This window comes from Acomys minous (genome assembly GCF_964271855.1).
Source record: "Acomys minous genome assembly, chromosome: 16".
Classification (NCBI taxonomy): Eukaryota; Metazoa; Chordata; class Mammalia; order Rodentia; family Muridae; genus Acomys; species Acomys minous.
In genome coordinates, this window is record NC_140498.1 from 1832052 (window position 1) to 1859718 (window position 27667).

General features: G+C 51.5%; 2 protein-coding genes across 6 annotated transcripts; one reads left to right on the forward strand and one right to left on the reverse strand.

Annotated features, from left to right (window-relative positions):
• Positions 1-373: 373 nt before the first annotated feature.
• PLD2 (phospholipase D2) lies at positions 374-18180 on the reverse strand. 2 transcript variants are annotated; one of them, XM_084760784.1, is made up of 25 exons: positions 17855-18180; positions 17512-17621; positions 17274-17404; positions 17017-17159; positions 16466-16571; positions 16313-16378; positions 15709-15767; positions 15504-15596; positions 15163-15315; positions 14115-14264; positions 7763-7846; positions 7570-7648; positions 6526-6636; positions 6236-6406; positions 4663-4789; positions 3774-3892; positions 3566-3679; positions 3059-3163; positions 2792-2880; positions 2598-2711; positions 2394-2443; positions 2059-2193; positions 1773-1926; positions 1348-1462; positions 374-1128 (listed from the first exon to the last, which is right to left on the reverse strand). In XM_084760784.1, the coding sequence occupies exons 2-25, from the start codon at positions 17618-17620 to the stop codon at positions 904-906; spliced, it is 2802 nt and encodes a 933-aa protein (XP_084616910.1). In that variant the 5' UTR covers position 17621; positions 17855-18180; the 3' UTR covers positions 374-903. The 2 variants fall into 2 exon arrangements, with proteins under 2 accessions (XP_084616910.1, XP_084616911.1); XM_084760785.1 differs by lacking the exons at positions 16466-16571; positions 17274-17404; positions 17512-17621; positions 17855-18180 and having other exon boundaries at positions 17017-17144.
• Positions 18181-18377: 197 nt separating this feature from the next.
• LOC311585531 (uncharacterized protein C17orf114) lies at positions 18378-25763 on the forward strand. 4 transcript variants are annotated; one of them, XM_084760821.1, is made up of 3 exons: positions 20743-21145; positions 24710-24827; positions 25490-25763. In XM_084760821.1, exons 2-3 carry the CDS (start codon positions 24755-24757, stop codon positions 25651-25653), a joined length of 237 nt encoding a protein of 78 aa, XP_084616947.1. In that variant the 5' UTR covers positions 20743-21145; positions 24710-24754; the 3' UTR covers positions 25654-25763. The 4 variants fall into 4 exon arrangements, 3 of the variants coding, with proteins under 3 accessions (XP_084616945.1, XP_084616947.1, XP_084616946.1); XM_084760819.1 differs by lacking the exons at positions 20743-21145; positions 24710-24827 and adding an exon at positions 18378-18723; XR_014775243.1 differs by lacking the exon at positions 24710-24827 and having other exon boundaries at positions 25490-25627.
• Positions 25764-27667: the final 1904 nt, after the last annotated feature.

Below are 27667 nucleotides of genomic sequence, written 5' to 3' on the forward strand. Positions count from 1 at the left end.
CCGCCAGTCTGGTTTACAGAGTCAGTTCCAGGACAGCCAGGGCTACACAGAGAAACTCCATCTCACGGGTGGGTGTGAGGAGTACCAAGATGTGGACAGGAGAGAGAGAGAGAGACAGAGAGAGAGACAGAGAGAGAGAGAGAGAGACAGAGAGAGAGAGAGAGAGAGAGAGAGAGAGAGAGAGACAGAGAGAGAGACAGAGAGAGAGAGAGAGAGACAGAGAGAGAGAGAGAGAGACAGAGAGAGAGAGAGAGAGAGAGAGAGAGAGAGAGAGAGAGAGAGAGAGAGAGAGAGAGAGGAAGATGTGGACAGGGTCCTGTGCGGGCAGGGAGCACCCAGGACGACACTCCCCTCTGCCGAGAAGAGGCACAGGCCTTTTCTGCACTTTTATTTATGAAATGCTTAATGAACTGGTACAAAGTCAGTGTCGGTCGGCAGGAGGGTGGAGACAGTTATGGTGTCTTCCCCACCACCGTTGGTGGGGACTGCAGTCAACAGTGGCTCCATTCTCCCCTCCATCTTGGCAGCAGTGGGCTGGAGGAGGCCCTGGGGCAGGTAGGGGGTTCAAGGGCAGGAGGAGAAGTGAGATGAGGAAGACCCAGAACCCCTTTTTCTGGAATAAATGTCCTCCTAGTGTGGGTTAGGGTTCTGTGGAGTAGTGGTTTGAACTCAGTCACAGGAAGAGACCAGACCGACCTCTCTCCAATGCTCTCCTGCCTCCCAAGGCTCGGCTTGGGAGTGCTCCCTTTGGCTACTCCTCTGTGATTCCCTAGTGCTCCTCAGAGATGTCCTCCCCAGAGCCAAAAGGCACGGCCCTCAGAACCCAGGGTCTAGGGCGAGGATCCAGGCCCAGCAGGGCCCCACTACCAGCGGCTAGTGACGACTGCTGGGCCGAGGCCGAGGCTATGTCCACACTTCTAAAGGAATCATGGCTTCTTTGCTTCCCAGCGGGGGTAACAAGGACTCGTCCTCCAGGAACTTGAGGGGGAAGTGAACTAGGTGGCCCTGGATGTGGGAGAGCTCAGACTGAGCCAAAGATGGGCTGACCGTGGCCAAGGGCTCCACAGCCACATACTCCCGGAGAGTCCGCAGAGAACGGGTGGCATTGGATGGCAGGCAGCGGAAGATCTGGGGGGGGGGGGGGGGAAGGACACGGGAGCCAATCAGATCGAGGAAGGAAATGGCAGCCAATCAGGTGGAAGAGAGGAAGGACATGGGAGCCAATCAGGTGAGGAAGATTACTCCCTGCAGTCTGATCAGCCAGTGTTGGACTCCCCACCCTGTGTACCACCTCTCAGTTCCCCCAGCCCCTCATCTCCTCAGGCCAGGCCTCCCCGCAGCTTCCACCTGCTCATAGACGTTGGCGTTGTTCTCGGCTGTGTCTTGCCACAGCTGGAAGAAGTCATCACAGACAGGGTCTCTGAGATCCAGGTCTGGCCAGGTGTTTGCCCCAAGAAGCACACTACGGAGGAAGAATGATCCCAGTGGATCAAATTAAGATCCTTCAAGAGTCTGAACAGCTGGTACTCCAAAACAGACGCGATAAACAGTAAAAGTGTCAGTGAACCTAATGGAGCTTTGGGGTTTTTGTTGTTGTTGTTGTTTTTTAATTTTGATGTTTTAATAAAGTTACTTTAGTTGGGCATGGTAATTTGTGCCCGTAATCCCAGCACTTGGAAGGCAGAGGCAGGAGGATTAAGACCATCACATCTAGCTCAAAAGGCAGCCCCTCCCAATTGCCCCTACATCCGCCTACACGCCCTGACTCCTACCTGAAACAGTGCTTCCGCAAACTCAGGGCAAACCTGCCGGCCTGGTACTCCACCCCGTCCATGAGGGATGGCTGCATCTCTGTATCCTCAATCAGCACGGCGAGCTCACTGTCCCGCTTCCCCAGCAAGCTCCTGTCATTGATGTTTGCAGAGCCTGGGATGGGTTCAAGGGCATGCTGTGTCAGCTTGGGCCCCGGGGCAGGGGCGGGGGGCTCCCCGACACCTTTACCAGAGACTCTGACCCTCCGAGCCCCTCTCTTGACAGGGAACCTGGTGCGGCACTGACCGATGATGACTGTCCTGTCATCTGCAATGAGCATCTTGCTGTGGATATAAATGAGCTCAGAGATCGGGCGCCCGCCCAGCTCTCCGTGTGTGCGAAGCCCACAGATGGACATGTAATCCCGCCACGCTGTCCCCACTGTACGGAGACAAGAGGGGTAGGGGAGGCGCAGCGGCATCCGAGGCGAGCAGATGAGATTCCACCCCACCCCTCCACCCCTCCCGCGGCGAGAAGCCACCTGTATCCCTCCCCAACCCCCAGGACTCCAGCTGCCCGCCCCTCCCCACCCCCACCCCGCCAGGGGTCCGCGGCTTAAGCCCCCCTCGCCCCCAACTCACTGGCTGCTTTAAGTCGGTGTAAGATTGAATATTCCCCACGACACAGGGTCCTGAAGAGAACAGATAGGGTGAGAAAGGCAGAGGAAGGGAAGAGCGGGGAGAGGCAGACTTAAAAGTTCCTGTAGAAGAAATCGGGCAGGGTGGAAAGGCTACTGGTGTGACTGGGCGGTGACGGGTGAGCCTGCTGGGTGGGGTGGGAGTCACCTGTAAGTGAAGTGCAGAATGGCCCGGATGGAGTTGCCGCCCCCTGTGGAGATGTCCCCCTCAAAGCCAGGGAGCAGCGGCAGAAGCACATAGACCCGGAAACACTGGCCCTGTCTGGGAGACAAAATGGTCAGAGGTGTGATGGTCCGCCCCTCCATCTGGGCTTCCCCCTGTCTCCACCCTCCTTTCCGTACCTGTGGGCCTTCAGGATCCTGTCCACAATCTCGTCGCCCACCTTGTTCAGGACGCTACGTCCATCGGAGCAGCTAATGAAGAACTGATTCTAGGGCAGAGATCCGAGCGAGACGTCGGCGACCCGGCTCTCACCACCTCTTTAGCCCCGGGCCAAGGCTCTGCATTTCTGCTTCCCCGCCAGCCAGGCCAGCCCTCAAAGGCTGAACCCACTGCCCCCCCCCCCCGACCCTTCCCACTCTGCCCCTCCACGTTAGCCTTAGCCAGACCTCAATGTAGAGAAAGTGCTGGCTCTCTCGGATGGTGTGTAGGTAGGCGTTGAGGATGGAGTCCTCCGAAGTCCCCGCTGACCACCGGTCCACAGACCTCAAGACCTACGGGGTGGCGAATACGTTGTGGTGGTGGTGAAGCCAGAGAAGAGGGAAGGGGGGGGAGTAAATATGATGTGGGTTTTGTGTTCATTTGGTTTTGGTTTTGGTTTTTCGAGACAGGGTTTCTCTGTGTAGCCTCAGCTGTCCTGGACTCACTTTGTAGACCAGGCTGGCCTCGAACTCACAGAGATCCGCCTGCCTCTGCCTCCTGAGTGCTGGGATTAAAGGCGTGCGCCACCACCGCCCCAGCATGATGCGGTTTTTAAGCTCAGGAGAGAAGGAACTGGGGGAGGGGGCTCTCAGGGAGAACAGGTAGTACAAGCGCATGCACACACACACACACACACACACACACACACACACACACACACAGGCTGACGGGAGGGAGGGATGCTGCGCTGTCACCTGCACAGTGGCGCACTGCCCGCCTGGGATTGTGAAAGGGAGACAGTCTGCAGTGCTGGTGGACTTGGGCAGCAGGTAGGGGTACACGGGTCTCTTGTACCTGGCCTTGGTGGTCTGCCATGAGGAAACAGCAGAGTCAGCAGGAGATGGCAAGCCGAGCCTGGCTTCCTCCCTCCCACCCTCCAGCCCCTCTGGAGGGAGTCAGCACCTTGGTGAAGTTCCAGCGCTGGATGAAGTGCCGGGCAAGGTCCCGGGCGGCCGTGCCATGTACGACAACTCCGATATCCCTCCACGGCATCCTGGGCGTGGTCACCCTGTCAATGAAATCTGGGAGTCCCAGGAGAGTCAAGGAAGAAATTAGGGCTGGGGTGTTGGGGAATCCGTGCTGCCAGCCTAGTTTTATGTAAACTTGACTCAAGCTAGAGTCATCAGAGAGGAGGGCGCCTCAACTGAGAAGATGCCTTCCCTAAGGTTGGGCAACCTGCAGAGCATTCATTGTAATTAGTGATTGACAGAGAAGGCGCAGCCCATGGTGGATGGTACCACCCCTGGGATGGTGGCCCTGGGTTCTATCAGAAAGCAGGCCAGGCATGGTGGTGCACACCTTTAATCCCAGCACTCGGGAGGCAGAGGCAGACAGGCTGCTGTGAGTTCGAGGCCAGCCTGGTCTACAAAGCAGAGTCCAGGACAACAAAGGCTACACAGAGAAACCCTGTCTCAAAAAACAAAAACAAAACCAAAAAGAAAAAAATAAAAAGAAAGAAAAGAAAAAAAAGAAAGCAGACTGAGCAAGGCATGAAGCAGCGCCCTCCATGGCCTCTGCACCAGTTCCTGCCTCCAGGTTCCTGTCCTGCTTCAGTTCCTGTCCTGACTTCTGTCAATGGTGAACTGGGCTGTGGAAGCCTAAGCCACATAAACCCTTTGCTTTTGGTCACGGTGTCTCATCACAGCAATAGAAGGAGGAAAAGGTAGATGCTTCAGAGAAGGAACCTTCCAGAGGGAATGCTGCACCTGCACCGTTCACTCCCAACCCATGTGACCCCACTTTCTGCCTCAGCCAGCCAGCCCCTGCAGGCCTTGGGGGAAGGGAGCCTCACCTTCGAAAGGCCGGTCCAGCTGCACCCAGTCCTTGGTGATGAGGTTGCTGTAGTCCTTTCCCAGCCAGAAGAATTGGTTATGCGAGAGGTCAGGGGTGGCCGCAGGGTCTGCACCTGGTGTGGGAATCTGTGTGATGAATACACCACAGCCGGGCAAGGTGAGGTCATGGGATCAAGCCAGAGCGAAGACCTGTGCTCCACACCGGAGAGGTCTGATCTCTCTGTTTCCCACTTCAACTGCAGTGAGAGTCAGCAAAAACGGAGGAAGAGGCGGAGTTTTTTATTTTAATTTTTAATTAATTGATTATTATTTTTTGGTTATTTCAAGAACAGGGTTTCTCTGTGTAGCCGTGGCTGTCCTGGACTCATTTTTATAGACCAGCCTGGCCTCGAACGCACAGTGATCCACCTGCCTCTGCCTCCCGAATGCTGGGACTAAAGGCGTGCGCCACCACGCTCGGCTTTTAATTTTTTGTTTGTTTGTTTGTTTTTAATTTTTTTGAGACAGAGTCTCATTGTGTAGCCCAGGCTGACTTCAAACTTGAAATCTTCCTGCCTGAGCTTCCTCAGAGCTGGGATTACAAATGTGAACCACCCAACAAGCTGGCCGTAGTGTTTTGAAAGGAATTTCTTTTTTTTTTTAATTTTTTTTTTGCATTTTTTCTCCTTTATTAATTTATTCTTGTTACATCTCAATGGTTATCCCATCCCTTGTATCCTCCCATTCTTCCCTCCCTCCCATTTTCCCCTTATTCCCCTCCCCTATGACTGTTCCTGAGGGGGATTACCTCCCCCTGTATATGCTCATAGGGTATCAAGTCTCTTCTTGGTAACCTGCTGTCCTTCCTCTGAGTGCCACCAGGTCTCCCCCTCCAGGGGACATGGTCAAAGGTGAGGCACCAGAGTATGTGAGAAAGTAATATCCCACTCTCCACTCTAGTGTGGAGAGTGTTCTGTCCATTGGCTAGATCTGGGTAGGGGTTTAAGGTTTACCGCCTGTATTGTCCTTGGCTGGTGCCTTAGTTTGAGTGGGAACCCTGTGCCCAAATCTGCCTATCATAATGTTCTACTTGTAGGCTTCTAGGACCTTCTGGATCCTTCTACTTTGCCTTTCTCCCATGATTCTCTCATCTAGAGTCCCACTAGAATGTCCTCTCCTCTGTCTCAGTTTCCTGGTAAGTGAAGGCTTTCGTGGGACATGCCCCTTGGGCTAATATGCGGATATAAGTGAGTATATACCATTTGAGTCTTTCTGCTTCTGGGTTAACTCACTCATTATGATCATTTCTAGCTCAATCCATTTATCCACAAATTTCGGGAGTGAAAGGAATTTCTTGATCGACATAGTGGCACATATTTATAACCTCAGCAATCGGGAAGCTGAGATAGGAGGGTGACAGATTTGAGGATAGCTTGAGCTTTACACTTAGATCCTGTCTCAGAAACGACGACAAAAGTAGCTTCTTAAAGTCTCTGAAATGCTGAGGAACACTTCAGGTCGGCAGTTCTGGGAAGGGTGTAAATTTGGAGTACCTGGGTTTGGGGGAGCTCAGAATAGCCTTGGGGCAGTTACCTGTGAGTCTACAGATTCGGAGGGGTCCCCCAGGTCGGTCAGTCGGTACTGCACATCATCCCAGCGGCCATAGGCAAGGTCCAGCCCCCCCAAGAAAGCCACTGCTTGGTCTACCACCAGGAGCTTCTCGTGATGAGCCCACAGTGTCACGAGGTCCGGGTGGCGCATCACCTGGAGTCGGGTGGAGGGGTGCGGGGGAGGGGAGGGTTTAGGTGAGCGGACGGAGGAAGGGAAGGGTTGAGAGGCCCGATGTGGCTGTGGTGTAGGGAGGGACTGTGCCCCAACATCACCTTTATGTTGGGGTGCAACAGTGTCAGCACCCTCTTGCTGTAGCCGCTGTTGATGGCCAGGGCCAGTTCCACCTCCTTAAACAGCAGTATGTTAACACGGACACCTTCTTCCTGGTAGTGAGTGGGAAAACCAAATCCTAGAGCCTGTCCACGAGTGGCCCCTCGCCAGCTGCCGTGCTCAGGATTCCCGCGTGTCCCTCCACCCTACCGCAGTGACGCTTACAGCAAACACGGGCTCACCCACTCAACTCTCCGCCTACTGGTCATAATCCAGCCAGCCTCTGTCTTCCCAGCCCTAACTGCTGTCTATCGTCCTGCCCTGTCACCTCATACCCTTCCATCCGGCTCCCTGCTCAGTGTTTTGTTTTGTTTTGTTTTGTTTTTGTTTCTTTTGAAACACAGTCTTTAGTCCAGGCTGGTATAATACTCAGTATATAACCAAGGCTAGCCTTCAACTCCTAATCTTGCTGTTTCCGTCCCCGAGTCCTGGGTAACAGGTGGGATTACGGGTGGGCGCCACCACACCTATTTTCTTTTCTACCCTCTACCATTCACCCCCCCCCCCTCCCCCCCCCCCCCCCCCCCCCGTCACCCATGTAATTCTTCTTCTGGTCAACACGTAAGTGCCAGGCGTGGTGGCGCACACCTTTAATGCCAGCACTCTGGAGGCAGAGGCAGGCGGATCACTGTGAGTTTGAGGCCAGCCTGGTCTACGTATCGAGTTCCAGGCCAGGCAAGGCTATATAGCAAGGACCCTGTCTTAAAGACAAAACACTCGCAAATGCTCGCTGCGTGACAGGGGCGGTGCTTTTGAAACTTACGACACTGCCCAGCAAAGACACAAGCATCAACGCTCCCAGATAGCACAAAAAAGGACCTGGTCTGAGTAGTGGGAACGAGGGACCCGGGAGGTGACATCTGACGGACACTGAGCCAGGAGGGACACACCTCCTGGTCCTGGGCCCCGAGATGCCCGAGCTTCTCCTGGAAGACTCCTGCTACAGCCCTTCCCATAAACCCCTCCCCACGGCCAACAGTGCTCACCGCCTTCCTCTTGAGCATAAAGTCCAGTCTCCAGTCGTCTGAATGGGCTGGGCGCTTCAGGTAAATCTCAGGACTCAACCTAGAAGTCAGGGTAAGGGGCGAGCTAAGCTGAAGCCCCTCCTCCAGCGGCCCGTGCTCGGCTCCGCCACAGACCCCGTACTCGCGCGTCTCTCAGGGACCAGCCCTCACTCACCACCAGTCGGTGATGAAAATCTCCTCCCGAGCTCGTAGGATGGCATCTGCCACAGCAGCAAAGTAACCTGCCCCATTCACAAACCTGGGGGGAGGCCAAGCCAAGGAGGTCAGAGGAGTCAGAAGCCAGAAAGTTCTGGAGAGTGGAGACCGAAGGATAGTCACAGGTTAGAGATGACGGCAGGGTCAAAGGTTAGAAATGATCAGAAGGGTTAGGTTGTATCAAACCCACCAAGTGGGATTAATCAGTGCGGTGTGCCAGTGTGCGCTAAATGAAAATGACAAAGCAATAAATTAAAGAAATTGACAAAAGGTCTGGGGGACTAATACACCATACATAAAAGAGCTCCAGAAAAATAGTAAGAAAAAGCAAACAAAAAGACAAAAATCGAGCCAGGCGTAGTGGCCCACGCCTTTAGTCCCAGCGCTGGGGAGGCAGAGGCAGATGGATCTCTGTGAGTTCGAGGCCAGCCTGGTCTACAAAGCAAATCCAGGACAGCCAGGGCTATTATACAGAGAAACCCTGTTTTGAAAAAACAAACAAAGAAGAAAGAAAGAAAACGCAGAAGCCAGCTGAAGAGTGAGCAAAGACCAAGACCTGATAGCTCATAGCAGATGTTAAGATGGTCAGTCATATGGGAAGGCAACTAGTTCACTAATGAACAAGAAATTAGGGCAGGGTGTGGCGCAAAAGCCTGTAATCCCAGCCTGGGACCGAGTGTGAAACAGCTTGAGCTACATAGGAAGACTCAAAAATACCAAAAAAAAAAAAAAAAAAAAAAGCACATGACATTAATTCCAGCACCTGGGAGGTAGAGGCAGGTGGATCTCTGAGTTCAAGGCCTGCTTGGTCTACACACAAAGAGATTTATAGGCTGGCCAAGGATACACAGAAAGACCTTGTCTCAAAATAAAAATAAAAAAAAAAGGAGGATGAGGAGGAAGGGAGTTGTGTTAGAAGGGATATAGTTATACCTATATCTATCCCAAATATAATACCAAAAATTAAAAATAATTTTTTGGTGTGTTTCAGAGAAAGTCTCTCTATGTAGCCCGGGGCTGCCCTGGAATACACTACGTAGACCAGGCTAGCCTCCAACTCACGGAACTCAGATTGCCTCTGCCTCCCAAGTGCTGAGACTAAAAGCACACGTGCCACCATGCTTGGCTTAAAATTAAACAATCTTCTGGGCAGTGGGACGTCCGCCTTTAATCCCAACACTGGGGAGGCAGAGACAGGTGCCTCTGTAAATTCACTGTACATTCGTGGCTACCAGCCTGGTCTACAGGACAGCCAAGGCTACACAAAGAAACCCTGTCTCAAAAATGAAAACAAACAAAAAATAACTTTAAAAAAAAAAAAAGGAACCAGTGCCTTCTGCCAGGTTTGGTGCTTCGTGTCTGTGATCTCAGTATTCAGCAGGCAAAGGGCAGGAAGGCAGCTATGAAGTGAGGCCAGCCTACACAATGGGACCTTGTCTCAACAGAACAAACAGAATAAACCAGAAACCAGGAAGGAAAATGATCTGCGAGCACAGTATCAGCCTACGAAGCAGTGTGTATTCTCACAGACCCAGCAACTGCCCGTTGCCTTTTTTTCCCCTGGTATTGTGAGCCGGGGTCTCCCTTACAGTCCAGACTGGCCTTGAAGTTTTGACATTACTTCCTTGGCCTCTGCGTGCTGGGATTACAGGCTTCCACCACTGTGCCCAGCTGATTATACTGGCTTTTTCAGAAGATGAGTTTGACGGTATCTATCAAAATGTTAAAATCGCATACTCTGCTGGGTGTGGTAGCGCACACCTTTAATCCCAGCACTCGGGAGGCAGAGGCAGGAGGATTGCTGTGAGTCCAGGACAGCCAGGGATACACAGGGAAGTAAGACAAAACAACAATGACAAAAAGTACATACTCTGGTTGGGGGTTGTTTCCTGAACTGCTGGGGATCAAACCCAGGACTGTGGACATGGGAGGCAAGCACTCTGCTGCTGAGCCACATCCAGCCCAACACAAACGTCCATTGTTTTTCAATGCATACTCTTAGATCCTGGCAGGATCTCACCATGCAGCCTGCTAGTCTAAAAACACCCCTATGCAGACCAGGCTGGACTTGAACTCACAGAGATACACCTGCCGCTGCTTCCCAAGTGCTGGGATTAAAGGGGTATGGCATCACACCTGACCTGTATTTAAAAAAAAAACCTTTTTGCCGGGCGTGGTGGCACATGCTTTTAATCCTAGCACCCCGGAGGCAAAGGCAGGTGGACTGCTGTGAGTTCGAGGCCAGCCTGGTCTACAAAGTGAGTCCAGGACAGCCAAGGCTACACAGAGAGACCCTGTCTCAAAAAAAAAAAAGATTACATTGATTATTTGGGGGAAGGTATAGGTTTAATAACACATTTATGGAGGCCAGGGACAATTTTAGAAAGTCAGCTGTCTCACACTGTGTGGATCCTGGGGATTGAACTCAGGTCGTTAAGCTTGGCAAAGTGCCTTTGCCTACTGAGCCGTCTCACCAGCCAGTAACTGTATTTCTAGGAATACATATTCTAAATACTTAGGCAAAAACTATGGAAGACATTATCTTTAAGACAGGAAAAAACAAGCAAGCAAACAAAAACCCCTAAATGTCAAAATCTTAAAAGGGAAGAAAAATAAACGCAGAAAGAGTTGACAATCTTATTTCTGTTAAAGTAAAAAGTAACACATGCACATGTGTATAAAAATACACAGAAGACGAGACAGGACACAAAACTGTTGCCAAGGTTACTTCCAGAAAGAGAAATGCAACCGACTGGGGGGGCTCTAGAAGAACAGGGGTGAAGAGAGATGACTTCAGTTGCCTTGTGTGTCTGTTTGGTTGGTTTGGTTTTTCTCTCGAGACAGGGTTTCCCTGTGTAGCCCTGGCTGTCCTGGACTCGCTTTGTAGACCAGGCTGGCCTCGAACTCACAGTGATCTGCTCGCCTCTGCCTCCCCAGTGCTGGGATCAAAGGCGTGCGCCACCACCCCTGGCTATGTCTGTTTTTATTTTAAGATAGGGTCTTGTCCCGCTGGCCAATACTCTGTGTAGTCCAGGCTGGCCTCGAACTTGTTCCAGTCCTCCTGGGTGGCTCTCAAGCGCTGGGGTTACAGGAGTCTGCCACCACATCTAGCTTTAGGTTTTTATTTAACATATTACCATACCGTTCAACTTTTCCCCTCTCTGAGTGCTGGGCATCAAGTTGAGGATCTCCCTGGTGATAGGCAAAGTCTCTACATCCTTTCATTTGACATTTTAGTCTAGGGGGCAGGTGATAGAGAGCAGTTTTGGCTCCAGCTGCTCGCATGCAAATCCCAGCTCCACCATTGACAAGCTGTGTGACCCTGGATAAGTTGCCCAACATGATGGCCTTCCTCCTTTTTCTCAGATATAAAACCCCAGATAATAGCTGTACTCACCTAATATAGTTTGTACAATAGGTTAATGTGCGAAACATCATTCTCAGCACAAAGTAAGCTCTACATAAAGTACTGGCTATTATTAATGTATTAAAAATAAATTATGAGCCAGGCGTGGTGGCACATGCAAGCTCAAGGCTGTGTCTGCCTCCCGAGTGCTAGGATTAAAAGTGTGAGCCACCACACCCAGCTAATGAAACTCTATCTTTAAAAGAGATAAACAGGGGCCTGGAGAGGTGGCTCAGAGGTTAAGAGTATTGGCTGCTCTTCCAAAGGTCCTGAGTTCAATTCCCAGCAACCACATAGATGGCTCACAACCATCCATAATGAGATCTGGTGACCTCTTCTGGTGTACATGCAGACAAAACACTGTGTATATATGATAAATAAATAAATCTTTTAAAAAAAGAGAGAGAGAGAGAAAGAAAAGAAAAAGAAATAAATGGCAGAGCATGTTGCCCCACACCTGCGATCCCAGCACTCAGGGAGGCAGAGGCAGGCAGATCTCTGAGTTTGAAGTCAGCCTGGTCTACAAAGTGAGTCCAGGACAGCCGAGAATACACAGAGAAACCCTGTCTCAGGAAAAAGAAAAGAAGAGAAAGAAAGGAAGAAGCGAGTGTGGCCAGGCATGGTGGCACATGCCCTTCATCCTACCACTCCGAGGCAGAACCAGAAGGAACTCACAGCCTGGTCTACATCATGTGTTCCCAGCTAGCCAGGGCTACAAAGGCCATCTTGAAAAAAAAGCAAGCAAACAAACAAAATGGGGCAGACACAGGCTTGAGCTCGCTTGCGAATCACTACAGTTAAATCAGTAAGTTCTAGGTTCAGTGAGACCCATCTGGAGAGAGCTCTCTGCAGTTAAGAGGGCTTCCTGCTCTTGCAGAAGACCCAGGTTTGCTTCCCAGCACCCATGCACATGGCAGCTCACAACCATCTGTGTTCTGACACCATTGGGCACCAAGCACACACATGGTGTACGTACATACGTGCAGTCATACATGCTGGGCGGTGGTGGTGTATGTCTTTAATCCAGTCTGGTCTACAGAGTGAGTCCAGGACTGCCAAGGCCATACAGAGAAACCCTGTCTCCAAAACAAAAACCAAACCAAACCAAACAAACAAACAAAAAAACCAAAAACAAAAAACATTCATACACATAAACAAATAAACAAATAGATAAATAAGTAAAAACTAAGATGAGGAAAATCTCAGTTGTCTGCCTTTCGCATGCACACATACACACTCGCACACATCCCACATACATTCACACCCCCACCCCACACATTCACACACACACACACACACACACACCACACATACACACACTCACTCAAACACACTCCCATACACACTCACACATACTCACACACACACACACACACACACACACCACACACACTCACACCACACACACACACCCTCACACTCACACCACACACACACTCACACCACACACACACACACTCACACCACACACACACATACTCACACCACACACACACACCCTCACACTCACACCACACACACACTCACACCACACACACACACCCTCACACTCACACCACACACACACTCACACCACACACACACACCCTCACACTCACACCACACACACACTCACACCACACACACACACACACACACTCACACCACACACACACACACACCCTCACACTCAAACCACACTCACACCACACACACACACCCTCACACCACACATAGCTTTAGGTAGAATGCTTGCCCAGCACATGTGGCACGCTAGTTTAATCCCCAATACTCCAAAAGTAAGGCAATAAAAACAAACAAAAGAAACCTCAACACTGCCTCAAAGAAAATGTCCTTTCAAGGCCGAGTGGTAGTGGTGGCGCACGCCTTTAATCCCAGCACTCGGGAGACAGAAGCAGGTGGATTGATGTGCGCTGGAAGCCAGCCTGGTCTATGAAAGCAAATCCAGGACAGCCAAGGTTAACACAGAGAAACCCTGTCTCAAAAAAACCAAAAAAATTACAAATTTTAAAAAATAACAAACAAACAAAAAAAAAAAAAAAAAAGAAAGAAAGAAAGAAGAAAGAAAATGTCCTTTCACGCTCGCTTTTGCCTATGGGAAAGTTCAACCTCCTGGCTTTAGCTCGCTGGACTCTGCGGGATCTGGAGCTACCACCCCCAGGCCCTCCTCGGCCTGCTGCTCCCCACTCCAGCAGCAACCCGTCCTCTCCTCGCAGACACCTCAGACTTCTGTGCCCTCTGCCTGGTCCCTCTTCTCTTTTTCCTTTATCTTACTAAAGGAACCTTAGGGCTACGCTTTCTGGAGGCCTGTCCTGACACGCTCCCCTCTGTGCACCCTTCCCGACATCTACTTCCCGTGGGGCAAGTTCACACTGTTCTAAACTTAGATCGCCTCCTTCTCTCAAGCAGAGGGACTTGTTGCCTGTGCTGGACAGAGCACACAGCAGGTGCCTCACTTCAATGCTTATTAAGTACTTAGGCAATAGAACAAATCAGAAGATTTGGGGAGCACCTCAACAGAGAGGCACCCTGTGGTTGAAACGTTTATATGAATCAGGGACGTGCCAGGCCAGTGGTGGCGCACGCCCTTAATCCCGGCACTTGGAGGCAGAGGCAGGAGGATCGCTGTGAGTTCGAGGCCAGCCTGGTCTACGAAAATGAGTCCAGGACAGCCAGGGCTACACAGATAAACCCTGCCTCAAAAACAAACAAACAAAAACCACAAACAAACAAATTGGTGACATCAGAGGTCAGAGGAGATGGCGGCTAAGGGGTCTGAGACATGAGAGATATAAAAGTGAGGTCATGAGGGCAGCGGAGACAAAGGGAAAGACCAAGAACCCAGAGAATACCAAAGGGGACCGGAAAGCCACACAGAGGCTAAGAGAGGATGTCGGGGTCTCACCACCGGGCCAGGGTGCCGGGCCGGGGCGGGGCGTAGCTGTGGTGCCGATGCAGCTGCAGGAAATCTCGGCCTGGACCCTGTGCCAGCTCCGTGATCTCCTGTCCCCACCACCGTGCCTGCCGATAGCTGCTGCATTTGAGAATCAGGGACCTGGGCAGGAACAAAAAGCTGTACTCAAACCCCTCTCCTCACGCCTGGCCCAGCGTCTGGCCCCGAGTCCTCCCCTTTACCTCCCCACTAGGCCCTGGGCTGGAGCCGCAGAGACACAGCGCACATATCTGCTTTACTCAAAGCTGGGTTCCCAGGGACCAGCATTTATTAGGCCCTCGGTCAGTAATGGTATTGTTGAATGAACAAAGGCAATTTAGGTTCCTTCCCTCTCCCCCTCCCCTCGTCTTTTTTCTTTTTGTTGTTGGGTCTTTCTGTGTAGCCCTGACTGTCCTGTACTAGCTCTGTAGACCAGGCTGGCTTTGAACTCACAGAGATCCGCCTGCCCAGCCTCCCGAGTGCTGGGACTAAAGGCGTGCGCCACAACGCCAGGCCTTCTGTTTAAGACATTTTCACTAGAATTCAGGCTCTACACAGCCGGTCCCCCCAGTTCAGGCTCCCAAAGGCTGGGATTATGGGTATGCACAGATGCACCTGTCTCCTTTCCCCTTTTTCACACGCGCGTGCAGGTGTGAGTGACGATGCCCATAGAATCCAGAGGAGGGCATCAGCTGGAGTTACAGCTGGGTATCAGCCAGCCCATGTGGGGGCAGGGAACAGAACTCAGGGCGGCTCTGCAAAGGCGCCAGGCACTCTTCTCTCTCCAGCATCTGCCCCCACCCCACCCTAACGCCCTTTTAAAACCGGGAGAATACCCCTTCCCCCCAGTTATCCCAAGCCTCTGTGGCACAGGCCCTTACTCTAGGAGTAGCCTACATATATAGCTAGATTAGTTCCCGGACTCAAGGCCCTGGCTGGGCGGATTGGAGAGCCTCTCTCTCTCCCCTGTGGTCTCCCCCCTCAGGGCGGCAGACTGCCCTCACGACCAGGGAGGGCTTACCTGTGGGAGGTGTCGATCCTCACCCCGTACCGCGTCTCGGTGCTCCTTTTCCCCACTTGCACCTCAAAGCCCGGGTCGAAAAGTTGAACAAATGAGATGGCGCCGGTCTCCAGGCACATGTACAGCAGGAAGGAGTCCTTCACCACCAGCCACCTGGCGTGGAAGGGGCTGTGTATCATCCGGGTCCTCCAGGCCTTCCCCACCCCTCCCCCGCCCCCGCCCTCCCCCTCCCTCCCCCCTCGCCGACCCCACCTCCCCGCCCCTCCCACTCCCTCCCCCCTCGCCCGCCCCCACCTCCCCACCCCTGCTTCACCTGCCCGCTGCTCAGCTGCAGCCCTCACCTCTTGGACCATCGATAACAAATTTGGTCTCGGCCACAGCACGTGAAGCCAGGAACTCTATGCCCGCCCGAGCGCTTCCGGATCACCCCTTCCCTACGGGGACAATCAGGACAGTTGGGGACCCTAGGCACCTGTTTCATTCTCCAGCAGGAAGATGGGGACAGTTTGCCTGCCAGAAGGCTGGGCGAGGGGGCGCCACACTCACAGTCCTTTGGAGCCAAGGTCTGGGATAAAGGAAAGTTGACTGACTTCCAGAAATTCTGTCTGCGGAGGAAGAAATAAGCTCAGCGGGAGCCTTGGCTTTCAGGCCCTCAGTCAGTCCTACATAACCTGCCTCTCTGTCCCCTGAGCATCTGGTGACCCTCATCTACTCCAAAAACAAAAACAACAACCAACAAACAGTCCAAGCATCCTAGGGTATGATGGTATACATTTATTTATTTATTTATTCTTTGAGACAAGGTTTCTCTGTGTAGCCCTGGCTGTCCTGGACTCGCTTGTAGACCAGGCTGGCCTCGAACTCACAGCAGTCCACCTGCATCTGCCTCCCTGGTGCTGGGATTAAAGGCGAGCGCCACCACGCCTGGCTTGATGGTGCACACTTTTAACCCCAGCACTTGGGAGGCAGAGGTGGGTGGAGCTCTGTCAGTTCAAGCCAGCCTGGTCTACAGAGTAACTTCAGGGCCAGCCAGGTTTACACAGTAAGACCCTGTTTTATTATTATTATTATTATTATTTTTTTTTTTTTTTTTTTTTTTTTTTTTTTAAAGAATTGAGACACAGCTAGGCATCTAGACCCTAGACCTTACCATGGCACGGTAATTACGATAGAAAGACATGGTCAGGAGGCGGTTGAGGTAATTTTCCAGGTATTTCTGAAGGGAAGAGGGAAAAGACACTGATATAGACAGAGCCTTCTGCACACTGCACGCCTCGCTACAGGACCTGGTGTTTGGGCCTACCTGCTTGCTGGCTCTGTGTCTGGCGGAGCCCACGGAACCTCCGCGGGGTAGGGAGGGAATGTCCTCACTGACAGCCTCTTGGGCTGGAGAATAGGCCACGGCAAAGCTACAGAGGAGATGAGAGAGGGCTCAGGGAGGAGCTGGCAGGCTAGATGCCTCAAACGCTGGAGACAGAGCCCTGGAGTGAGAGAAAGGCGCTCTCTCTCTCTCTCTCTCTCTCTCTCTCTCTCTCTCTCTCTCTCTCTCTCTCTCTCTCACACACACACACACACACACACACACACACACACACGTCTCTATCCTGGGAAGGGAGGGGGCGGGGCAGGGGGCGGGGCGGGGTTTGCTAAGGACTTTTTGTGCACCCAGCCTGGCTGAAATACTGGCACACTACTACGGACAAAGAGAAGCTAGCAAGGAAAGTTCCTGGGGAACCAGAGCCCAGGGAGGGGGCCCAGCACAGAGCTGGGGAAGAGCCAAGCAGGCGGCAATGAAGGCTGCCATAGCGTGAGAAATATCCGCTTTTCACGGAAAGCAATGTAGTCCCAACTCACCGAGCCAGGGGAAGCAGACTCATCAAGACTTTGTGTCTCTGGAGGTCCCGATGCAGCTCCTGAAAGTGGCGGAACTTCTTCTTGGTGGTCCAGGTAAAGTCACCATGAGTCAAACGCACAGAATATAGAGTGCAGGTTCCCACCTGGGGGCATGAAAATCTGAAGTCATGTCTTCCATCCCAACCCAGCGCGCCCCCAATCTCCCCCACTTTGGCCCGGCCTCCCTCTCACACCCTCCCTGCTAGCAGCCCAGCCACCTTGGATCCGCTGGTGTATCTTTCGGTGCCCACCACCTGGGCTGTAACAGGGACCCCAGGGGCAAACACCAAGGGGTGCGCTTTCAGAGGCTGAAGGTCGTAGATGTCCAGAAAGGGGTGCATTCGATCAGCTGGGAGGAAAAACAAAAGGCCCAAGGGTGTAGGTCTCCGGAGTCCCCGGATCCCGACCCTCCCCAGGCGGGGGGTGGGGGGAGGGTGTTGTCATCTCCCAGTGTACCTGGATCCTCTCCTTCCCTTAGAGTGTCAACTTCATCCGGCTCCATGTGCAACTGACTGGAGTCCAGGTAGTCCCCATAAGGGAAGAGGTTCTCCTGGGTTTCCGTCATCCTAGGAATATGAGGAAGCCTCAGGAAGGGACTCGCCCTACAGAAACACCCCTTCCCCATTCTAACGCCCCTGGGGTCGGTCCTCACCCATCTCACTCAGCTGATTCTAACCTCCGCTCCCTGCGGCACCCCGCCCCCCACTCCTCCCTCAGCCCTGCAGCCAGAGCCCCTCAGCCCTGCAGCCAGAGCCCCTCAGCCCAGCCCCTCAATCCATATCCAGGCTCCAAGAAGCACCTCGCCAAGCTGGGATGGCCTCGAACTGAGACGAGGTGGATCCAAGGGAGGAACCCCGGTGACAGCTGAGCTCAAAGTCAGGCCAGACCGGCTGGGAGCGAGGGTCCCCGCGGGAATGAGGAAGTCAGGCGCTCCCCGCCCAGGAGAGAAATCCCGAAATCAGGATGTGCGGCTGAGTCAGATGGTCCGAGCAGCTCCAGCCCCACTGCGTCCTCCTCCGCCGGGGCTCTCGGGGCTACGGACCGCAGCCACCCCACGTCCCGGGGCCCCACACCCTGCGGTGCCCGCGCAGGTTCGCAAGCACCGGGGCCAGAACTCAGCCAGGAGCCTACACCCTAGAGGGCAGGGGCGGGGCCGGGGTTCGGGGCCAGCCCTCGGCGGGCGGGACGGTCCCCCCCTCACCTCCGCGCGTGTCGCGTCAGCCGGGTCCCGCCCCGGCCGTCCTCTGCGGGTTCTGCGCTGGAGACACCCACTCGCGGGGGCCGCCCACTCGCGGGACCGCCCACTCCAAGGGCTGCCCTTGTCCTCTGACTGCCCTCGGGGCATCTGGCTTGGCCAGGTCCAGCACCCCACAGGGTGCGACCCAGCGGGGGCACATTCCTTTAGATGCGCACGCGCGCGCACCCTGCGGGCTGTGGATTGTCTGGTCCCCAGAGCTGCCTGTAATCAGGGCGGAACTGGTTGCGGTGACCTGCGGATGTCTCCTCACTGGGCCTGGTACAGATAGCATTTGTTGATGGGAGGTGATAACAAAAAGCCAGAAGGATGATGATTTACAAGTTGCTGTATGCGAAATCACATTCTTCACTCACGAAACGTTTATTGCGCAGTAGCGATGAGCTGCTTTTATTACACCGAGGCACTCGTCTGTAAGTTCCAGTCTAGAAAAACGTTTTTGTTTTTGTTTTTTCCCTTCAGATCCTAAAGGCTATCTTTCCTTATTTCTTTTCTTCCAAATTTCCACTGATTAATATTTTAGTTGTTTTAAATTTTGTCCACTGTAGCTGGGTGGTGGTGGTGCACGCCTTTAATACCAGCACTTGGGAGGAAGAGGCAGGTGGATCGCTGTGAGTTCAAGGCCAGCCTGGTCTACAGAGACAGTCCAGGATAGCCAAGGCTACACAGAGAAACCCTGTCTCGAAAAAAAAAAAAATTCCCCTCCCCCCCCCCCCCCCCCGCTGGAAATGGAGCTCTGATAAACATTTATGTACTAGTCATTTTGTGGACTTACATCTTAATTTCTCTTCTGTAAATAACTAGAGTAGACCGACTGGGTCACATAAGTGTGTCTTTAACTTAAAGGATACTGTAAGACCTGGGTTGGCAGGTTGTAGCTCAGCAACACAGAGTATGTGGCAAACGTATTGTGAAGCTTAGGGGTTGAGGCCAGCCGAGGCTACACAGCAAAATACTGTCAAACAAAACAAAACAAAACCAAGAGGGCCCGAGAGGGGGCTGGAGAGATGGCTCAGCGGTTAAGAGCACTGACTGCTCGTCCAGAGGTCGTGAGTTCAATTCCCAGCAACCACATGGTGGCTCATAACCATCCACAATGAGATCTGGTGCCCTCTTCTGGCATGCAGATGTACATGCAGGCAAAATACTGTATATTTAATAAATAAATATTAAAAAAAAAAAAAAAAAGAGGGCCCGAGAGATGGCTCACCGGTTAAGGGCACTGACTGCTCTTCCAAAGGATTCAGATTCAATTCCCAGCACCTACATGGCAGCTCACAACTGTAACTCCACACGAGCTGACACCTTCACACAGACACAAATGCAGGCAAAACAACGATACACATAAAATAAAAATAAATGAACCAAAAAACAAAAGGCCAGAGGGATGGCTCTGTGCCTGAGGGCCTGAGTTCAATTCCCAGCACCCACAAGGCTGCTCAGAAATAAATGTTAACTCCAGTTCCAGGGAGATCTGATGCCTTCTTCTTGCCTTCATGGGCACTGCACACACAAAATGAAAAATTAAAAATAAGCCAGGCATGGTGGCACACACCTGTAATCCCAGTACTCAGGAGGCAGAGGCAGGCAGATCGCTGTGAGTTCGAGGCCAGCCTGGAAGCGAGTCCAGGACAGCCAAGGCTACACAGGGAAACCCTGTCTTGAAAAACCAAAAACCAAACCCCAACCAACCAACCAAACCAAATCAAACAAAAAGCCATGTGGCTTCTATTATAGTCACTGCACAGCCATCCCATAGTTCCTCGGTGCTACCTATCCTAGTAGGAAAGGGATAGCATTGCAAGGTTTTTGTTGTTGTTTGGTCGGTTGTTTTTTCGAAACAGGGTTTCTCTGTGTAGCCCTGGCTGTCCTGGACTCACTTTGTAGACCAGGCTGGCCTCCAACTCACAGAGATCCGCCTGCCTCTGCCTCCCGAGTGAGAGCTGGGACTAAAGGTGTGTTGTTAAGACTACACAGTACATTAGTTACTTTTCTCCCTAATGTGACCAAATGTCAGACAGAAAGCAATTCACTGGCTGGGCATGGTGGCGCACGCCTGTAATCCTAGCACTCACTCGGCTGGCAGAGGCAGGCGGATCTCTGTGAGTTTGAGGCCAGCCTGGTCTACAAAGCCAGCCAAAGCTACACAGAGAAACTCTGTCTACAAAAACCAAAAATCAAAAAAACCCCAAAACCCCCCCAAAAGGAAAGCAATTCACTGAATTCATCCATCCATCCATCCATTTGTTATCTGTCTGTCTATCTATCTATCTATCTATCTATCTATCTATCTGCTCATGGCTTAAGGGAAGACAGGCCACCACCCAAGAAGAGGTGTAGTGGTGGGCTGCTTGCTCATCTGGGGAGACCAGGATACAGAAACGTGAATGTTGGTGCCAAGGTGGCTTCCCCTCACTTGTCTTTTTTTTTTTTTTTTTTTTTTTTTACTTCAGGCCCCCAGTGCATGGGGTCCATCCACATCCAGAAGAGGTCTCTTTCTTCAGTGTCTCTGGACTTGCGTGAATATTCTCAGCTGAGGCCGCTGAGGTTCTTTATGAGTTTGAGGCCAGCCTGGGCTACAAAGTGAGGCCCTATCTCAAAACAAACAAGCAAAGCAACCAATCCTGTCTCTGGAGACACCTTCACAGGCTTACCCAGGATGCTTGTTCATGCCTTAGATGTTTTATTCGTGTTATTGTTGCTGTTACTGCTGCTGCTGTTGTTCAGAGGCAGCTTGTCCAGTAGGACCAGGCTGGCCTAGTGTTCACAGAGATCCACCAGCCTTTGTCTCCTGAGCGCTGGGGTTAAAGACATGTGCCACCGCAACAAGCTCACGTAAGTTCTTTTTTTCTTTTTCTTTTTCATTTTAGGTGTGTGGGGCATGTATGTATGTATGTTTGTATACCACACGCATGCAGGAACCCAAGAAGGTCAGAAGAGGGCATCAGTTGCCCTGGAATTGGAGTTACAGGAGATTGTGAGGTGCTGTTTTGTTTTGTTTTCAAGCTTTTTGAAACAGGGCTTCTCTGGTTGGCTTTGGCTGTTCTGGAACTCACTTTGTAGATCAGGCTGCCTCGGGCGTGTGAACTGCTGTGATGGCTAGGAACTGAACCGAAGTCTTCTGCAAAAGCAGCGCGTGCCTCTAACCTCTGAGCCCTCTCTCCAGCCCTGAGAGGCAGTGGTTTGTTTTGTTTTGTTTTTTTCTTTAACCAGGCAAGGTGGCACAAGCCTTTATTTATTATTTGTATACAGTGCTCTGCCTGCAAGTACATCTGCAGGCCAGCAGAGGGCATCAGATCATGTTACAGATGGTTGTGAGCCACCATGTGGTTGCTGGGAATTGAACTCAGGACCTCTGGAAGAACAGACAGTGCTCTTAACCTCTGAGCCATCTCTCCAGCCCTTGAGGTAGTTTTTAATCTAAATCAAGTGGACAGTCAAATCATCCACCACTGCTTTAAGTCCTGTTCTGACCAAATCACAAGGAGTAGTATTTGGGGGTGGGAGGGTGGACCAGCCAGGCCTGTCTCTTGTATATATGTTTCTTCAAAATATAGCAAATAAATATCTTGTCAATATAGACAGATTAACCTAAACAAACACACACACACACACACACACACACACACACACACACACACACACACACACACATACCAAAACCCAAAAACCTAACCATCACAGTATGGAACGCTCAGACACAGGCAGTCGATGAGTGGCTGTCAGGGCTGCGCGGAGGCGGGTGGGGATGATCTCTAAAGAGTACAACGGTTTTTTGAGGGTAATGGAAAATCTAAAATTAGTGTGGTGGTTATATAACTCTGTGAATGTAGCAAAAACCACCATGGGATTGTCTCTAAAGGGTGAACTTTATGTATGTTCTGAATTACATCGCAGTAAACCATAGACCACATAAATTGTGACTATAGATAAGCCATTGTGCCGAAAGCAAGCAAACAGGAAAGAGTAATGCAGGGTGATCACATCTATACAAAGTTCTGAAACAGGCAGAACCACCGATAGGGATGGCAATCAGACCAGCGATTGCCTTAAAAGGGACTTTTTTCCTAAGGGAAATTTCTAGAGACGGAATGTTCCAGAGCTGCAGAGATGACTCAATAGATAAAGTGCTTGGTGCACAAGCATGAGGTTCTGAATTCAGAGCCCCAGGTACCCACAAGGCCCGGGGACCAGGGAGAGGTCACGGAGAGCGTACATAGGCGCTAAGGCATGGGGACCGGCAACCGCAGCACTTCTGGGGGGACAGAGGGGGGGGTCTCTGGAGCTCTAAGTTCAGTAATGAGACCATTCTCCCAAAAAAATAAGATGGAGGGGACAGTGAGATGACTCAGAGCGTAAGCACCTGCTGCAAAGCCTGGCCGTCTGAATTTAATCCCTGGCACCTACCGGAAGTTGGAAGAGAGCAGGCTCCCCCGAGTTGACTTCCGGCGTCCTTACGCGCTTATGTGGTAGCGCGCTCCTGCGCCTCTGCCCTCCGGACATGCGCACAGAGTAAAGTGTAATTTGGAAATAATATGGAAAGCAATGGAGGAAGTTACTTGATGTTAACCTCTAGCCTCTGCACGCACGGGCGTGCACATCGACATGAATGTACGTACAGGCACACACGCGTGTGCACGAAGTGTCTGATTACAAAATTCAGTGGAACAGTGTGATATGATGTGGGTGTTCAAGGTATACATACTCTGTATCTCATTTAGATGTCTGTTGATATGATAAAGGCCATAACCAGAGCCATAACCAGAGTTGCCATGGTGACACACACCTTTCATCCAAGCACTCAGCAGGCAGCGACAGGCCAGCCTGGTCTGTATCATGAATTCCAGCACAGCCGGAGCTACTTAGATTGACTTCCTCACAAACAAAACAAAAAGAAACCTTTACTTGGCTTACTTGTCCCAGGTCATTGTTCAGCGGCGGAAGGCAAGGCAGGAACTGAAGCAAAAATAATTGAGGGTGGCTCAGCCGATGAGAGCACTTCTGCGCTTCCAGAGGTCCTGAGTTCAATTCCCAGCAACCACATGGTGGCTCACAACCATCTACACTAAAATCTAATGCATAGAGCACTCATATACATAAAATACATAAAGAAAAAATTTTTTCTTTTTTGTTTTTTTGAGACATGGTTTCTCTGTGTAGCCTTGGCTGTCCTGGACTCGCTTTGTAGACCAGGCTGGCCTCGAACTCACAGCGATCCGCCTGCCTCTGCCTCCTGAGTGCTGGGATTAAAGGCGTGCGCCACCACGGCCCGGCTTTCTCTCTCTCTCTCTTTCTTTCTTTCTTTCTTTCTTTCTTATGTGAATCTGGAGGCTGGAGATCTGGCATAGCAGTTAAAAGTATTGGCTGCTTTTCCAGAGGACCAGGGTTCAATTCCCAGCCCCCACATGGCAGCTCACAACTGTCACTCAAGTTCTAGTGGATCCGACTCCCTCACACAGACACACATGTAGGCCAAACACCAAACATACATATAAATAAATAATAAAAATGTACTTCTTAGTGACCCCCTTTCCTCATGTGTAGATTCAGGATAGTAACAGTGCCTCAAAAGATCATTAGCAGCCAAACCCTTGTCTACTGTTGAGATAATCTTGGGCAATATTGTGATATTCACACTGTAAAACAATAACAACAAACAACAAACAGCAAACAGCAGGGAGAAGCCACCGGGTCACCTGGGCCTGGCCGTGTGTGCCTGTGATCCTAGCACTGAGAGGCTGGCTGAGGCAGGGGAATCACCCATGGTTCCGGGCTAGTCTGAGGCACCTAGTGAGACTGTCTCAAACAAAAACAAAAGCAAAGAGTTATCAGGCCATTTAGTGAGAATGCAGTTTCTTCCCCTCTAGATAAAGCTTTTCATGCTAAAAACTTAGTATTCTGCCAGGTGATGGTGGCACACGCCTTTAGTCCCAGCACTCCGGGGGGGGGGGGGGCAGAGGCAGGTGGATCTCTGTGAGTTCAAGGCCAGCCTGGTCTATAAAGAGAGTCCAGGACAGCCAAGGCTACACAGATAAACCCTGTCTCAAAAAACAAAAACAACAAAAAACCAAAAAAACCAGATTTTCATCCCCCGGCATATGCAGACTGACCCGAGTTGAGGGGTGCTGCACTACTGACTTCTTACTGTCATGACACCCCTTTGCCTGCCTCTGTCATGGAAATCACTCCCAACACCCTCCTTTTGCATGGTGATAAAAGAAACCCCGAATGAAGAAGGCACCAAATATAGGTATCTGAGTGGGGTACCCCCCACCCTTTCTCCCCTCCCTCTTCCCCCCCTTCTATCTCCTGGCGCCTGTAATCACCAGGCGGTCGGAGGCTAAGTGGTAGTTTTGCCCACGGTGGTGGGGGGAACTTGAAAACCACACCCCTCCCCAGGGGGTGCTCCTGGCCCTTACCGACGTCCCAGTCTCCAGTACTGAGATGGGTCTGAAGGGGGCTTGGTGTTTCCCATGGTGTGGATGCCGGAGACAGCGGGGGACTGAACGAGGAACAGGTGTGTTCACTGGGGTCCACTGGGGTGTGTGTGAAAGGCTGACTGGTATGAACTGGGAGGGCAGATAAACCCTCAAACCAGGGCGGGAGAAGGATCCTGTTGTCTGGGGGGGAGGGGGGGAAGTGTGGTTCTCATGTCTCCTCCGGGGAAGGGGGGATACTTGAAGATTTTGTGGAGATGACTGCAAAATGGAAAGACGGAAGCCTGTGGTAAAAATGTAAGAATTTCAAGATGGTGACACCAGGTTGCTGCCTCAAGCACTGGGGTGCTTTTGAGCAGGAGAGAGATTTGGAGGGGTGTCACCTCCACAACAGCTGGGGCTCTAGCTTCGAGAAGCCAGCCCCACTTTAAATGCCCCCTTCTCCGCAGCCCTGTTGCTGTCACCAACACCCCTCACTCTTTTTTTTTCTTTTTTGTTTTGTTTTTCGAGACAGGGTTTCTGTATGTAGCCCTGGCTGTCCTGAACTCACTTTGTAGACCAGGCTGGCCTCGAACTCATAGCGATCCCCCTGCCTCTGCCTCCCGAGTGCTGGGATTTCAGGTGTGCGCCACCACGCCCGGCCCCTCACTCTTTTTCTAGTGCCTTTCCTCACAGCTATGGCGGGAAGTTCAGGGGAGTTGAACTCCTCAAATCCTTCTTACTCCTCTGATTTCCCCGTTAGGCCTGGAAGCTGCTTCCACTCCAGATCCGAGCCCAGCGGTAGCGCCCACCGTGGCTGGAGGACTGCCCTCCCCAGGGGCTGGGACCTACTTAAGCCGGAAAGCCCGACTCTCCTTCCGTCACCAGCTGCATGACGTGGCATCAGCCAACGACTCTACCATTTAAAAAGGGCAACTAGGGGCTAAACCTCCAAGAAATCTTGGCAACCTGCCGCCGCTGCATGTCCCAGTGGTCCCAAGCCTGTCATGACCTCATTAAATTGGTTCAGAATTGTGCTTGAGTGCTGGGTGAGGGTGATTTTTGCTGAATAGACTAGGTGTGGGGTAAAAGGCTGAGTTGGAAAGTGTATGGTCGATCATACAGGATGGTGTCAGGCAGGTCCCAAGTACGGCTGATGGGAAAGCTAAGTTTGCTAGAGCAGGCTTCAGAGTGGGGTGTGGGGAAAATGAGGGGGGGGCAGGGGGGGCTGGGCAGACAGGAAAGAGAACTGAGGGCTGGGGAGATGACCCAGGGGTTAAGATGCTTACTGCATCCGCCTGAAGACAACCTGAGCGTCCTCACTGAAGCCCGTGTAAAAAGCAGGCCCCCAGCACTCCATGGAGACAGCAGGTGGAGGCAGCATGCAGACAGAGGAAACAACCCGGGCGGACGATGCCTGAGCAAGGGAGAAGAGACCCAACTCCAGAGAGTTGTCCCAGACCTCCACATATGTGCTGTGCTATGAACGCAACACACACACACACGCACACATATACACACACACACAGATACACACACACGCACAGATACACACACACACACACGCACACGCACACACTAAAACCTTAAAAAGTTAAGCTAGAAGGGGGCTGAGAAGAATATAAGACATGGAGAATGGGAAGGAATGCGGAGAAATGTTTTAGGTATCATGGTCTTTGAACTCGTGAACCCACAGAAGTTGCACAAGATCAAGCCAGTCAAAATTTCAGCATGGCAGCTGGGTAGCTGTGGTGCGCGCCTCTAGCCCCACACTCAGACAGCGCTAACTGGACTCATTTATCTATCATTAATCTTCTATCATCAATCACCTATCTGTCTAGCATCTACCTACACACACAGGCACACACGCGCACACGGGCAGACATGTTGGAACACGTTGGGGGAGGGTCTAGAGAGGAGAAAGGGCAATGGGGGAGGATAGATGATAAAGACACAGTGTATACATGTATGAAATTGTCAAAAAATACATTTAACATATTTAAGAAATGGTGTGTCAGGCCTGATGTGGGGGCACATGCCTTGAATCCTAGCACTAAGGAGGCAGAAGCAGTTGGATCTCTTAAGTTCAAGACTAGCTTGGTCTACAAAGGGAGTCTAGGACAGCCAGGGCTGTTACACAGAGACTCCTTGTCTCAAAAAACCTTAAAAAAAAAAAAAAAGCAAACCAAAATGTTGTGTCAGGGCTGGAGAGACGGCTCAGAGTTTAAGAGCACTGACTGCTCTTCCAGAGGTGCTGAGTTCAATTCCCAGCAACCACATAGTGGCTCACAGCCACCTGTACTGTGACCTGGTGCCCTCTTCTGGCCTGCAGGTGAACAGGCAGAGCACTGTATACATAATAAATAAATCTTCTTTAAAAATTTTTTTTTTTTTTTAAGAAAGAAAAAAGAAAGGTTGTTTTTCTCCTTGCTAGGGAGTAATGATGATTTATAAATGAAATCAGGGTCGGGCCTAGTGGTGCACACCTTTGTTCCCAGCACTCGGGAGGCAGAGGCAGGTGGATCTCTATGAGTTTGAGGCCAGCCTGGTCTACAAAGTGAGTCCAGGACAGCCAGGGCTACACAGAGAAACCCTGTCTCAACAAAACCAAAAAAGAAAGAAAAGAAAAAGAAAAAGAAAAAGAAAGGAAAGGAAAAAAGAAAGAAAAAGAAAAAAGGAACTTGAGCAGCTGGGCATGGCAGCGCGCAGCCGTAACCTCAGCACTCTGGAGGGTGAGGAAGGGGCAGCCTGGGCTACAGAAAGCAGTGCTGTCTAACTTCACAGGACAAGAGGTGTAGTCTAGCTGCACATTACTTCTCTAGCGTTGCAAAGCTAGTCATTTGATGCTTAGCATTGCAAAACAAAAGCAACAAAATTCACCCAGCAAATATTTAAATGCAAAACCCCAGGGCTGGAGAGGTGGCGCAGAGGTTAAGAGCAC